The sequence below is a fragment of the Hevea brasiliensis genome, chromosome 11, assembly GCF_030052815.1.
Source record: "Hevea brasiliensis isolate MT/VB/25A 57/8 chromosome 11, ASM3005281v1, whole genome shotgun sequence".
Taxonomy (NCBI): domain Eukaryota; kingdom Viridiplantae; phylum Streptophyta; class Magnoliopsida; order Malpighiales; family Euphorbiaceae; genus Hevea; species Hevea brasiliensis.
In genome coordinates this window covers 8,709,406-8,725,570 of record NC_079503.1, presented here as the reverse complement: position 1 = coordinate 8,725,570, position 16,165 = coordinate 8,709,406, and the positions used below count along the sequence as shown (strand labels likewise).

Below are 16,165 nucleotides of genomic sequence, written 5' to 3'. Positions count from 1 at the left end.
TTTACTCATACTTTATCAATAAGTTTGTTGGTGCTAAGGCTAAATGCATTTTAAAAAAAAAGTTTTATATATATATAATAGCAAGAAGGATATGAGTAATATGTGCGAAAGTTTAATACGTGATTTTCTCTTTCATAGTATTGTTATGTAATTGATACGTAAGAAAGTTTGACACGTGACATTCTCTTATTATATATAAATTATAAATTATTTAATAATTATCTTACTAAAAGTCTTGTTTCTTGTTTTAGTCGGGGGAAAGATATCCTTTTGGCACTTTACTGGTTTACGAATATAGAAGAACTAAAAACTAATTAGCAGGGAGGTGCACAGAGAGGAAGAAAAGCAAGCTTTTTAACATTTAAAAGGAAATTTCCCTACAAGGGAAGCAAATAAAAGATGTTTTATTTATCAAAGGAAATTCTTTCCTGAAAACAAGAATAGTGAAAGGTTTTTTACTGGAAGCTGCTTGTTCTCCTTGTTTCATTCGGCCTTTCCCCCATAAGAAGCCTTGCATTTCAAAACCAATGCGAGAATCACAAGGATTATAATGATTCCACCAGAAGAGCCACCAATTCTATGAATCCAATAAGGATCAAACCTGGTAAGGCTCTGGTCTAAATACAGTGACAAAGCAATGGCCAAGATCAGAACCAAAAGCAGCAGAGGCAACCAAGAAGCCAGGTTGATGGATTGTTCTTCAAGCTCTGGATCAATATCTGGTCTCCGGTTGATATACAAAGGTGAAATCACTGCTATAAGGCCCATGCCAATTCCCACAAGCCTCTCATATGAGGAAAACTTGCTAGTCCTGCAAGAAAAACAGGGTTATGTATCTTAAGATGACTCCACTAGACCCTGCAAGAAAAACAGGGTTATCATACCTTGTAAAGCGCTTGTCTGCATACATCGATAAAGCAATAGCCAAGATCAGCAGCAAGAGCAGCAAAGGCAACCAAGAAGACAGATTGATGGATTGTTCATCATCCTCCGATTCAATAACTGGTCTCCGGTTAATATATAGAGGTGAAATCACGGCAAGAACGCCCAAGCCTATAAACATAACCCTCTCACCCAAGGAAGACCTGGAAGACCTGCTAGTCCTGCATATAGCTATTGGCTCCATTCAGAAGACGACTCACTCAACTCAGGAACTTCGTTCTTGTTATCTCTAGTACCTTGCACTCCCCTTGATTGTTCCTTTCTAGTAGAACTCTTTACTATTTTCTTTATCTAGAGTAATAGATTGGTCCAAACAGAGATTTTCAAACATATCCAACAGCAGAAAAGCCGGTGTATCAAACCATATCGGATGGTTGATATTATCTTGATCATAATCTTGTAGAAAGGGATGCTACAAGAATAAAAAAAGAAGCTAAAGTGTGGAGGGTACTTGTGCTAAGTATTAGAACTTTTCATCTTCATCATTGAAATGGAATATTCTTTAAAATTGTTAATAAATATCGGATTTCGATGAACATCTGAAGGAGCATCACAAAAGGATAAAGAGTTCTTCTAAAGATTCACTCTCTTGAAACCTATCCTTTCTAAATTCTAAGGGAATCCTTCCGGAAGCTGTGAAATTATTCTGTAGAAAATATTTGGGCAGCAGCTTGTCCATGAAGTTAGATTGGATGGACGTGAAGAAGATATTAAAATGGATAGATTATTCCCTATTAACAAAATTGAAACTAGATGCTATCCACATAATTGGTCAGAATCAGATGCTTTCTGATTTAACCTTATCATCATGTACCATGTACGGAAACAGCCTATTTGCAAAGCAATGGTAAGACTGCTGATATCAAGTATCAACACTCCTCAAAGCCTGCAAGTGCAATATGTTTCATATCATGTACTCACGTCCAGAAAATTCTGATTAATTACTGCAAGAGACCTATCAGCTATTCAAAATGACAGAAAAATGGAAGAACTACACTGTAGTGTAGATCAGAGGATCAGCTGGTGAACAGTTATTCTTTACGAGTCCTGCATAGCCATCAAGTGTCAAGAGTTCTCACTTTCCACAAAGAGCAAAAAATGGATTTTTGAAAAAATATTTCCTGCTTTCTCTGGCAGAGGAGAGAAGGCGGTGGGTGGCTTATGTTTCTGTAACAGGGAATAATTTTACAGGACGGCCTTAAGCTACAATAATTTATGTATCAATACAATAGCTCACTGCTCATTTACATGAATGTTATCAACATGCCTTATCCACGAAAAGAATATATAACTAATATTAATAATAGCAAAAAGAATTTCTATAATTCAGCAAGCTTAAGTCAATTATTAGCCGGAAGGAGACTATCCAGTATTCAGATGCTGAAAAAAAGAAAAAAAATACACGAAGGGTATACCTAGAAGACTATCATGATAATAGCCTAATTGGAACCAGTGGTGCTCTGTGGCTTGTTCCCATAGAGCCTTCTCATCCATTTCTTCTGTGATGTAGTGAAATTAGTGAATCTTGTATTCGGAGTACAACTTCCTTGAGAAGCTTCTGTTTTCGGAAGTTCAGCAGGAAGTGCGGCAGCAGTACTGGAAAAGGCATTTTTTGGTTCTAAAGAAATACTGAAAAAATACTGAAATGTGCTAACAAATAAAAAAAATTACAAAGAAGGGTGGGTATCAGTAAGCGCCTGAGACGCTATTCAAAATAGCGCCCGAACTCCAGACTATTCATATTAGCATCCGAAGTTGGGACGCTATTTTGAATAGCGTCCCATTGCACACCTGCAACCACCTGCAAGAAAAGCTGCACGCATTGCACGCAACCGTGGGACGCTAGTTTTATTAGCGTCATGTACTCCGGATGCTAATTATATTAACATCTTGTAGCTACGAATGCTAATATAATTAGCACTTTATTTCTGTGTAAGTCCAATCTACAGCGAAATCTCCAATAAAGCAGTACGCTGTTTTTATTAGCGTCACCGCTATTTTGAATATGGTATCAGGATGTTATTTGGGAAGCTATTTAAAATAGCATTTTTCTGTTGGGACGTTATTTTTATCGATATTTTTTTGTGTGTTTTTTCACCGCATCCCGATAAATATTTAACTTTCTAACCCACTTCAGTATATTATTTTTTAAATTACCTTATAGGGTCAATTTCCCCTTCAAATCCACACACGCATACAAATATGCTCGGACAAGTAAATTAGGTATATAGATAAATACAGGGAGACAGAGATTTGCCTGGGTGAGATGGCGACTAAAATCGCAAGAGAAAGAGATTATTCTCTTGAGAACAGGATTTTCAGAGGCAAACAAATGAAGGAACCTCAAGCATTTTTCAGCAGTCGAAGTGAATGAGCAGCGGAGCTCACGTATCACACTATTTTGAAATAAAAGATTCGGCTTTAAAGGTCTGACAAACGGATTTTGAGTAATCCACGACGAGACCAAGACACAGCTAGGTACAAAACTCGGAACCGTGGCCGTCGAATTCTCTCTCGATGCCATTCCTGCCGAGCGAAGCAAAGAGAGTTGGAAAATCACAGTGCACTTTCCTAAAGAAAAGAAGATAAAGAAAACGAATCCCATTTTATAATGTACTTCCACGTGGTAGGCTCTCATTTGCCCCCTCTGCATCCAGAACTATACGCACCGTTTAGTATTAGCCCTCTGGTATAATATTACTAATTATGGGCTGCGAAAAAACCCAGGTTCTACTGAGGCCCGGATATTTTATGGATCGGGCTGAGAAGACCCATTAGCCTTTGCAGGCACTGGGCCAGCTATTTACACCACAAAACAAAGCGCAAGTGGCTGTCTGCTGCAGGCAGTCGCCAAAAGGGCAAAAAAAAAAACGATATTGTAATCTGACGTGTCACGTTGTAGTTCCGCGATTTATTCATATTCAACAAACAACTCAGCTTCTTCCACCGCTCATCTCTTCCCGCCCACGTCTCTCTCTCTCTCTCTCTCTCTCTCTCTCCAAAAATGACGACTGATTACTAAGGCTCTCTGTGTTGCCTCGACGGAAATTTAACTTCGGTTCCAGACAGTAATTTTTTAAGTATTAATGTCTTAATTATAATTAAAATAATATTTTTATTATTTATATTATTTAATAATATAAATATTTATATTAATATTTAAATATTAAAAACGCAAAACTACTCTTAATTTTTAAATTAGTATTTAATAATTTGATTAAATTAAAAGAAGATGAAAATATTGTTTTATATTTAATAAATAATTAAATAATTATTTTTATAAAATATTTATACTTTAGACCTTTGTATAAGTAGTTAACCATTAATAATTAATGGTTTTATTATGTAATATTATTAGTTATTTTAATAATTATTAGTTATTTTAATAATTATCAATTATTTTATTAGTTGTTAGATATCAGCTTTTAGTATTTAACTATTCATATAATGATTTAAAATAGAAATATTTTATAAAAATAATTCTTGAATTAATTTTTAAATATAAAAATAATAGTACCAACTTATTGAGTTTAGTTAAAACGCTTTTTTAACTTCTAAAATTAAAAGATAACTTAAACTACTCCCTCAACCTCTAAATATAAGTATGAATATTATACCGCCAAATAATATAAATAAGAAATATAATATTTGAACATTACTTTAAAAGTTTCTATCGAATAGGTCAATATTTAGCTATTAGTTAGTAAAACAGCTTATAACTACTTAGAAAGTTAGTATAAATATAAGATCAATATCTAATTATTAGCTAGTAAAATAGTTGATAGTTACTAAAAAGCTAGCATAAACCTTTTGTCTGTAGTACATTTTTAATGGATTTGAATTGTAATGCTGCTCATCTTTAGAGACGTCGTCGTTTCATCCTCCAGCCGCGCACCATTCCTTGTCTCATTCCATCCGATTCCCTCGACATCAAACTTCAATTGAAAGACTCGCCACTGTAAGCCCCTGAACGACACAAAGACTTGCCGATTCTCCTTGACGTCTTTGGATGTGCTATGAATATGTGTTTCGTGTCAAGTCCTTGTTCTTAACGGATGATTGAGTTGACTCTGTCGTGGTCAATATGTTGACCGACACCGTTGCAATGGAGGTTGCGGCAATTTACATTGAAAAATGAGGATCAATTGATCTTTCTTTTCATTAAAATTGTTAACATAATTACCACAATTAGCATGGTTATAGGAGATTTGTGTAGCATAATTACAGCAATTAGCATGATTATAAGAGATTTATAGCATAATTATCGCAATTATTATTCTTGTCTAAATTAGTTCATATTCTCATGTATAAATAGATGTAATATCTATGTAAATAATACACAGACAAAATACACAATAATTTCCTTCATTACTTGTATTATTTCTTATAACATGGTATCAGAGCTGTAAAGCTTTTATTTCTAGTTTCCAGAGTCTCTCTTCTCTCTCTACAACCTGTTCTGGTTCATTCTTTTATTCCTGTTATTATACCATTTTTTTTTCTCCTCATCTTATTGTCAATGGAGAAATCTGATATTTCAAAACCTATTGCAACTGCTCTTGTAACTACTCGATCCTCACATCAGAAATCTAGCAATCAACTCTGTAAGAATTGTAATTAAATTGGTCATACTTTTGCATATTGTCCTACTATAGAATGCATATATTATCATGGTTACAGTCATATTCTTGCACATTGTCCCACACACCCTTCAAGACCAAAAGGAAGGCATTCTAAATTCAAGAATGTCTCAAAGCCTAGATCTTCCTCTGTCACTGCTGTTGCTGCTACTGAGGGTTTTACTGCCATCACCATGAGTGATCTTGAGGCACTATTCAAACAGGTTATCTCTTCTAATTCTCCTGCTGTCATGTCTGCCACTCTAGGTAATTCTTATTGGCTTTTTGACTCTGCATGTTGTAATCATATGATCACTTATCTTACATTCTTGTCTTCTGCAAAACCTGTATCTTCCTTACCACCAATCCATACTGCAAATGGTACTAAAATGAATATCACACATACTGGTCATGTGTCTACCTCAAATCTTCATCTCCCTGACACCTATTATATCCCTAATTTGGCACTCAATCTTATTTCTGTTGGTCAGTTGTGTGAAAAATGACTAAATGTTATTTTTTCTCCCCATGGTGTCCAGGTACAGGATCCACAAACGGGACAGATTCTTGGGGAGGGTCGTAGAGTGGGTTGATTATTTGAGCTTGCATCTTTACATCTTCCTCAGAGATTTGAGTCTGCAGTTACAATCCCTAATTCCTCCATTCACCAATGGCATCTTCGTCTTGGTCATGCTTCTGCCAGTAAAATTTAATCTTTAATTTCTCGTGGATTATTAGGATCTACTAAATTTGAGTCATTTAATTATTTAAATTGTCAACTTGCAAAACAACCTGCATTATCTTTTTCTCATAATAATACTACTTCAGACACTCCTTTTGGTTTAATTCATTCCGACATTTGGGGTCCTTGTCCTATTTATTCAATGAATAGTTTTCGTTATTTTGTGATATTTATTGATGATTATTCTCGATTTACTTAGATATATTTTTTGAAACATCGATCTGAGTTATCACAAATTTACATCACATTTGCAAAAATGATTAAAACTTAGTTCTCTTGTGACATTAAAATTCTCCGAACAGATAATGCCATGGAATATCGGGATTCTTCTTTACTTCAGTTTCTTAGTCAACAAGGCACCGTTGTTCAACATTCTTGTCCTCACACCTCTCAACAGAATGGGCGAGCCGAACGCAAGCATTGCCATATTCTTGATTCTGTATGTACTCTTCTTCTTTCTGCCTCATATCCAGAAAAATTTTGGGGAGAAGCAGCTCTTCATGCTGTTTATATTATTAACCGTCTTCCTACCTTGGTTCTTCATAATTTATCTCATTTTGAAAAGTTATTTGGACAACCTCCTGACTATTCCATACTTAAACCTTTTGGATGTGTTTCTTTTGTTTTTTTACAACCTCATGAACACACCAAATTAGAACCTCGTGCTCGTCTATGTTATTTTCTTGGTTATGGCATTAAACACAAAGGGTATCGTTGTTGGGATCCTGTTTCTAATAAGTTACGCATCTCTAGTCATGTTACCTTTTGGGATAATACTATGTTCTCTTCTCTTTTCAAATTTCATCACTCTGTCAATACTGACTCTCTATTTTTGACTGACTCCTCCAAAGAGCTATTTCCAAGTCCTGATCCAGGTGATTGTGATGTGCTCAATATTAGCCCAACTACACCTGCCCCTGTTGAATCTGCACTAGTTGTTGATCCAGTACCTGCACCTGCATCTCCTCATAGCACTACTCTTTGTCTTTCTACCCGTGTAAGAGAAACTCCTCATTATCTTTCTGATTTTCACTGTTACTCTACTATTGCAACCCTTCATGAGCCTCGTTCTTATCGTGAGGCAAGTACTGATCCTCTTTAGCAGCAAGCTATGACTGACGAACTTCAGGCTTTAGAGAAAACTCATACTTGGGATTTAGTTGATCTTCCACCAAACAAGACCCCTATTGCTTGCAAATGGATTTAAAAAATCAAGACTCGTTCTGATGAAACTATTGAATGCTACAAAGCTCGGTTAGTAGCTAAAGGGTACATTCAAGAGTATGGTATCAACTATGAAGAGACTTTTCCTCCAGTGGCCCGATTAACATCTATTCGCAGTCTCTTAGCTATTGCTGCAGTTCATAAATGGAAACTTTTTCAGATGGATGTCAAAAATGTTTTTCTTCATAGTGATTTAACAGAAGAGGTTTATATGCATCCTCCTCCTGGTTATCATTCTCCTTATAAGGTTTACAAACTTCGGCGAGCCTTATATGGATTAAAACAAGCTCCCAGGGCCTGGTTTGCCAAATGTAGTTCCACTCTTGCTCAACTTGGTTTTCTCTCTAGTTCACATGATTCTGCATTATTCACTCGCCGAACTGACAGTGGTATTGTTATTCTGTTGCTTTATGTTGATGATATGATAATAACAGGAGATGATTCATCTAGTATTTCAGAGTTACAACATTATCTCAATCAGCATTTTGAAATGAAAGACCTGGGTTCTCTCAGCTATTTTTTGGATCTTAAAGTTTCTCAAAATTCTGATGGCTATTATCTATCTCAAGCCAAGTATGCATCCGACTTACTTTCTCGAGCAGGCATCACTGATAGCAAAACAGTATCAACTCCATTGGAGCTCAATTGCAAACTTACACCTCTTGATGGCACTCCTCTTGATGATCCTACTTTATATCGACAGCTTATTGGGAGTCTTGTTTATCTCACAGTTACTCGACCTGATATTTCATATGTTGTTCATCTGGTCAGCCAGTTTATGTCTGCTCCTCGCTTAACTCATTTCTCTGCAGTACTTCGAATCCTTCGTTATATCAAAGACACTCTTTTTCATGGTTTGCCCTTTTCCGCTACCTCCTCCCTAGTATTATCTGGCTACTCTAATGCTGATTGGGCTGGTGATCTAACAGATCGTCGCTCTACAACTGGTTATTGTTTCTTCTTGGGTAATTCTCTTATCTCTTTGCGTAGCAAAAAGCAAATTGTTGTTGCACGTTCTAGCACAAAATTTGAATATCGTACTCTTACTGATGCTACATCTGAATTACTTTGGTTACGGTGGTTTTTAACTGATTTGGGTGTCACTCATTCTTCTGCCACTCATTCTTCTGCCACAATGCTTCATTGCGATAATAGAAGTGCCATACAGATTTCTCATAATGATGTATTTCATGAGCGTATCAAAAACATCGAAATTGATTGTCATTTTGTACGTCATCATGTTGCTCATGGCACCATATGTTTGATTCATGTCTCCTCTGTCAGCCAAACCGCTGATATATTCACCAAAACGCATCCTCCCGCTCGCTTTCAGAATCTCTTAAGCAAACTCAAGTTGGCACATGTGCTACCACCTTGAGTTTGAGGGGGGGGGGGGGTGTTAGCATAATTACAGTAATTAGCATGATTATAGGAGATTTGTGTAGCATAATTACAGCAATTAGCATGATTATATGAGATTTATAGCATAATTATAGCAATTATTATTCTTGTCTAAATTAGCTCATATTCTCATGTATAAATAGATGTAATATTTCTGTAAATAATACACAGACAAAATACACAATCATTTCCTTCATTACTTGTATTATTTCTTCTAACAAAAATGTTTTACACATATATATATTGGCTCCTTAAAAATTTAATTATTGAACCCTTTATTTTTTGAGGAAATATTAAAATAAATTGCTTTTTTTTTTAAACTTACTTGAAAGTAGTAGTAATTTCTTTTTTCCTTTTTTAATTGACTCAATTTTATCCATTGAACTCGTAATAGTTGAAAATTAATTTGAAAACTTCATTTTAATATATTCCTCCTAAATTTTATATTTTACTTACGAAATTGCATGATCACATCAATCTCAACCAGTTAGAAAATCATATCTTCTTTTTATCAAATATTATGGGAGTTCAAATTGTTTGGTCTCTACATGGTAATCAGGGCGAACATGTCCATCTGCTGTCTTAGGTGAGAATGAGTTTCATCTGACATGCTAATTTTTTGAAGGTAGGTGATGGGATAAATGATGTACCTTCGTTGGCTCTTGCCATTGTTGGGATTGCCCTGCAGAATGGACTCAAGAAAATGCTGCAACTGACGTAGAATCAATTATACTTCTTGGCAACAGACTTTCACAAGTATGATTTGTTTCTCTCGTACTCTCTCACCCCTTTCCTTCTTTTTGTAGGAAAAATCTTAAAGCTTTATATACATGCTCGATGCAACTTGGTGTCTGGGTATAAATTGTAGCAATGAAGAGTGCAATGTGAATGTGATGTCAATGAAATTTTGTGTTTATTTTTCTGAACCCAGCCATTCTAAAGCTAGAAATGAGCTTAAAGTCCAAAATTTTCCCCCTCGACCACAAGGTAGGATTGAACCTTTTCTGCCTAATCTTGCACCCCATAATGATAAGAAGCAATCACTTAAGCAAAATATTGTGATCATATTTTATCAAAATTGTCCAGTTGACTTGTATATTCAGCATTATGAGTGATAATAAAAAAATAAATAAATAAAGATGCAGAAAGGATGGAACTTGCCTCGTTTTATATTTCTGTGGTGCTTCTATTGATGCATAGGTTTGTCAAGGTATTGCCATATATAGAATTTGTTTGCTGGAAGAAGCTGAATGGATTTACCTGAAAATTGATATTGGAAAGGTTGAGAAATATAAAGATTTCCTGAATGCAATAAAGATAGTGAAACTCTGTAGAAATAAACAATTAAATTTTTTTTTTCAATAGAAAGATAGGATTGTTGATTTCAAGAATGGGGCTTGAAGCCCAATTTATGAAAAGGTCCAAGGCCCAATTCACATAATCATAAAATAAAAGGCATGAAGCCCAAGTTTAATACAAACCTAGAATCCATAACCTGCCCTAACTCAAAGAACCGATCCAGTAGGAACCCTAACTACGAAGTACGAATGGGCGCTGCTACCCGAACCGCAACCCACATCTTCAACGAAAACATTGCCGCAGAAGGAGACTCATTTTTGTTGGAGGCCATCATCGGGTGGAAGATACTGCAAACTAAAGCTTATTAGAGACACACATTGTGAAAGCATTTAAAGAAGGAGACATTAACACAACAACACCTATAGAGATGGCAATTATTTTCGAATTCAATTCAATTTTACCCACTCTGAACTCTATTAATTTTTTCTAATCTCATTATTGTGTGAAATGGGGACAAGGAAACATTCTCCCTACTTCGAATTCTTATAGTTCTTCTGCACAATAATATATTATTATTTTTATAAAAAATGATTTATTTATATATATTTAAATATTATAATTTTAGTAAAAAATATAAATATATTATTAAAATTATGTTTAAAACTCTCATTTCTTTTTCATGGGAGTTCCCGCTTCGCCTCAAACTTTTATAGGGTGAGAACGGGGAGCTATCCCTTCGTCATTCCTAAATATTTAATGGTTTAAACCACAAGCTTAATAGAAATCTAATGAAGGTAATCAGAACACAGAGAAAGAAACTAGAGGAAGAGAAAGAGTCCTGTGACCTCTCACTTTCATGTACCCGGAAGGTGTAATCACAATCCACAAACAAGCGGCTGGAGAACAAAACCCAAAAGCCAAACTCATTTACACAAGGGGAACATAGTAACACAAGCATATCAAGCAAACAAACCCTCTTTTTTAAACCTTAAATCTGCACAAATCAAACAACCCAGAAAATTATTTACATCCACCTAATGGTAGGAGGGAGAGCAAAGGTGGCCACGCCTTTGGTAAATGCAAGGAAACCAAGGCTCCCTAGGAGCAAAAGGAAAGAACTGATAAAATTCTATTGGCTCAATGCCACATGATCCTCTCTTTTCTTAATTGAAAACTAAAATCGATTTTGCATAATGAGAAATTATACAATGAATGATTATTTTATGCAAGCAATCATACATGGTATGCCAAACTAATAATAAAGTAACAATTAAGTTATAATGAGTATCATAAAATTAAATTTTATATATTTATTAATTTTTTTTTAAATGATAACTATTTTTTTATATTTAATTGTTCTTCCGTTTATCATTCCATGTCAAATATTAACATGAAATCACCTAAATTATGAATGTCCATGCAAGATGGTCTATAATTCTTGGTGATTCAATTACTTGTTTGATTCTCACTTCATATTTTTGTAGCAAAGGGAATATATTTTGAAAACATTAATCTAAACCTTATGATAAAATCATTTTTGTAAAGTAACAGAATATGAACTCATTGTAGAGATTGAATAATCACCATTTGATGTTAGCATTGTTCAATCATGATTGATTAATAAAACTAAATTCTGAGATTTTTTCGTGGCAGGCTGTAGATGCCTGGGATCTTGCACGGGCAACAACGGCCAAAGTGTACCAAAATTTATCATGGGCTATTGTTGTTGCTATCCCCATAGCCGCTGGAGTACTACTTCCCCAATATGATTTTGCCATGACTCCGTCACTTTCAGGTGAGTAAATTTATCATTCATTGCATAGTTGAATACAGCTATGGGACCTACACCTACAAGATATACTTTCCTTGGTTTTGGAGGAGGAGGTCTCTCTCACTACTGGTATTTGGTTTTGACAGGTGGGCTGATGGCTTTGAGCTTAATACTTTTTTGTCATCAACTCATTGCTTTCCATGAACCTGAGAGGACCAGCAGATAGAGCTACAATTTTCATGTACCGTATGATATATCTGTCAAGTCAAGTTGAAAATTCTGGAGTTTGCTTCTGAAATGGAGGGGTTATTTGAACAACCAAGAAATAAACAAAAATTAAGAGGGTGACAAATTGCAAGTATGACTCTGTAACATGCGTTGCTTCCATGGTTTCTTTCAACACATAAGATTCAATCAGGCAAATTACCACTTTACATAATTACTCTGCAGAAGCCTCTACAAGTTAGACACTTAAAATTCCAGTGCATGCATATTAGAAAGAAAAAAAAAAAAAAAAAAAAAACGTAACCTAGTGTGTTACTGAGTTTTCCCGCTTGAGAAAGCAGCACATGAGTTGCAGTCTTCCTGCATACAGAGAGTGGAAGTAACAAAATTGTATGTTAAGGGCATCCTTCCCAACAAACCATTGAAATCAATAGGAGACATGTCTATGAAACGGCTCACGCTCCAAGGAGGTTGTTTGTCCATTGCATTATTCAATAGTTAAGAAGGATCTAATCCGATTACACGCCAGAGGTCAGGGCTCCTCCCCGGCACAAATAAATATAAATAATACTGATTTTGGCAACCAGATTTTTTTTAAGACACACACAGGGCAACTGGACGAGTCCATTTCAGCTAGTTTCCCTTCCTGCTTTAACATTCAGTTTTAATTCTAGCAAATTCACAAACAGGTTATGGATGAGATTGGGTAATGGGGGATTGGATACCCACTTTCCATGGGAAAATTCACTTTCTTCTTAATACTACTTATTTAATAATATATTAAATCCAATGTTCTCCTTTCAAGAAGGGTTGGATCCTCAAATTCTAGGATTAAATTGGGTCATCAATAGGCCCACAGAACCTTAAATACACACATTAAATGGGCACGTGATCGGGAACAATTGTTGCTGAGTTAACTCTGGCCTCTAGGCAAAAACGCTTAACATGTGAATACCGGACCGCGCTGACCCCTTTCATATTTACTCCTCTCTCTCTCTCTCTCTCTCTCTCTCTCTCTCGCCTCCACCGTGGCACTGCAATGCTCCAGCTGATTACACATGGTGTACCTTACCTCACTCACAAGTCTCAGCTTATGAACTCCTGGGCTCTAAAAGGAATCCAAACAAAATACAGAGATTTTTATGCTAGTAATATTATAGGTTAATCAAAATTTTGGCAAGCACTTAGCAGTGAAAATGCAAGATGGTGGGGTTGCAGCACATGATTTTTTCTGGCAGATTACCCTGAGTGGCAAATATTCTTATACCTAAAAGAGGACTTGGGTGCTGCTACTTGGCTATAATTTAGCAAATAGAAGCTGTTGTTGGCAATTGGCAAAGGCAACCTTTGGCAAAATTTTCGATCCATTAATTTATTTACACGGACATGATTGAAGTTTAAGAGGAGAAAGTTATAAAGAAAAAGAAGATTGGCAATCGTCTTGGTTTCAGTGACAGTGAATAATGATTAAAATAAAAATAAATTAAAATAAAAGTGGGCCATAGAGATATTGTTTCTTAAAAAGGAGCATCCTCTCATCTAGGAAACAAACATTACCCCCTTTTTTTTATTATATAGTAATAAAAAAAAATCAAATTGAAATAATATTGTTATTATTATTGTTTTGACGGAGAAGTTAACGGCGTGAACAGAAGATGCGGTGGAGGAGAAAAGGACATGGGACCCGCGTGAATAATGAGGGTGGGAATGCGATATCTGATTGCGAGTGAAGGGACGAGACAAATGACCTTCCCGAGGTGAAAAAAAAGGCCGACGGAGTTTTAACTTCCCTTTTTCCCTTTCATGGATACTGACTTCAGACTACGCTACAAATCGGCTCTGCCTTGTGGGACCCTTTCCTCCTTCCTGTTTTTTCCACCTCCGTGAATATTTTTTTTAATATAAAATTTACGACTCCATAAAATTTAAGTTTAAATATTTTTTTTAAAAGAGAAAAATTTTCATTAATATAATGAGAGAAAGAATTGAGATAAAGCTTGAAGGAGGAAATATATATGGAGCTATAACTCTAGAGAAACCCTTTACAAATATTTGAGGCATGTAAACATATTTGTCATTGTGAAAATTATGAAAAAAAGTATCTTGTGGCTTTATTAATTTTATTTTAGCATTTGTAATTCACTTTATAATAAAATAGTATTATGAAAATTTACACCATTAATAAAAGATATTTTTTCTTCCTTCTTTATAAAAAATTATTGTTGTGAAATAAAAATATATCGATGTGGAATAAATATTTTTTTATAAAATAATATGATATTATATTAAAATAAATGATGTCCAAATGAATTTATTGAACTAAAAGTCTTCTTAATCTTAACTTTGCTAGCATTTTGAGGAACGCTATGAATTTCATAGTAACTTGAATCCTTAGCTTTGCAAATACCTTGAAAAATAAACAAAACATGAAACCAAAAAAAGCATCAATGTGTTTTCCAACTGCATAGAAAAAGAAAAGGAAGGCCTGTAGAATGAATATATCTACATTTCGTCAACCACATTTCAACTTTTCCCAAAGCAATAATTTTCTCAATAGCAAAACTATAATTGTGCATAACTTATCAAAGAAAAAAATAAAGTCAAAAAATCATAAATGGGAACCATAAGGCAAAAGTAATTCCATGTTAATATCATATAGTCCAGTATCCATTAGCCAATGCAATTGCCCTCTTTTCTTCTTCCTTATATCTATGTGTCTAAGTAACTCCTTTAATTTTTTTTTTTTTAAGAGAAATATAAGGTAGAATAGAGTACAAAAAAATGGCCAGATTCATAGATTCTTTACTTGTATTGGCTTCAGTAGTGAACTGTTATGCATAGCTTAGATAAATAGATGCTTTATATAGTTTGTGTTCTACATGAGGGAAAAAAATCATCATTGAGAAAAACCATAAATACTAGAAAGATTGTCCAAAAAGTAAACCTAAGACAATAGATTAAACTGATAAGTTGAAATGCCATTAAATTATTTCATCATTGGAAACTTCTCCCATGAGTGGAATGAAAATACCCACACAATCGCACCTCCCATGAGTAAGTTATAAATTCCTAATATCATCTACATCCTTTTTTAATCCTTTAAATAACATCGTCATTGCAGAAGCAAAACAAAAGTAGTAAAAATAAGATGTGAATAGATTCAAAACAAACGCATAACAACCACTTCATAATTACACAAATAAGTTATAATTTAAAACAAACACGAGACTGACAATTATAAAGTAGATAACCAAAGCCGAAATCATGCATGGCATTGATTATTCAATCAAGTATAAAGTGATTTACAAACTATTTAACTTGATTCATTGCCTACTATCACCATTAAGTTGTTGGATTTGCTGCCTTAGTTTGTGGTGTACGGTGTTTTAGGTCAATGTATTCTTAATCCACATTATCCCCTTTTTATCCACGTCAGCAGCATTTGACAAAGACAAGAGAATGTCACAACCTAACTATATGAGCCGGACCGCTACTAGGACTTGAGCTTGTATAAAACCTCTAAAGCTCGTAGTAAACCTTACTACTTTCGTGCCCCTGAACATATTCAATTTCAAAGCCCAACATACAAAACAAAATGAGATAAAGTATTATAAATTAATTTGGGCTAACTCAACCTAACAACTATTAAAAATCCACAAGCTTAACCCTAATAACCAGTATGCATAAATCATTTAATACCATTGATTAATATAATATATTTATACACTAGTGTCACAATGGAGTTTTAATAATTAAACAAATAGATAAATAAATAAATGAATAAATAGATAATCACAATAAAAACTAATAACTAATAAGCACCACAACTTACGGAAAAAAATGAAAGTTAAACCCAAAAATAAATTTGCTTCTCCTGCAACCTGAAAAAAAAAAAATTTGAACAGGAATGAGCATTCGACTCAGAGAGTTTAGATATTGATG

At 34.6% G+C, this 16,165-nt stretch overlaps 2 protein-coding genes across 3 annotated transcripts; both read right to left on the bottom strand.

The window, feature by feature from the left end:
* Positions 1-336: 336 nt before the first annotated feature.
* LOC110662241 (uncharacterized) lies at positions 337-2,500 on the bottom strand. 2 transcript variants are annotated; one of them, XM_021821159.2, is made up of 3 exons: positions 2,358-2,500; positions 885-1,103; positions 337-811 (listed from the first exon to the last, which is right to left on the bottom strand). In XM_021821159.2, exons 2-3 carry the CDS (start codon positions 1,061-1,063, stop codon positions 484-486), a joined length of 507 nt encoding a protein of 168 aa, XP_021676851.2. In that variant the 5' UTR covers positions 1,064-1,103; positions 2,358-2,500; the 3' UTR covers positions 337-483. The 2 variants fall into 2 exon arrangements, with proteins under 2 accessions (XP_021676851.2, XP_057985801.1); XM_058129818.1 differs by having other exon boundaries at positions 885-1,828; positions 2,358-2,498.
* On the bottom strand, positions 2,147-3,509 carry LOC110662240 (uncharacterized). Its single transcript, XM_058129269.1, has 3 exons — positions 3,115-3,509; positions 2,734-2,815; positions 2,147-2,571 (listed from the first exon to the last, which is right to left on the bottom strand). Exons 1-3 carry the CDS (start codon positions 3,464-3,466, stop codon positions 2,382-2,384), a joined length of 624 nt encoding a protein of 207 aa, XP_057985252.1. The 5' UTR covers positions 3,467-3,509; the 3' UTR covers positions 2,147-2,381.
* Positions 3,510-16,165: the final 12,656 nt, after the last annotated feature.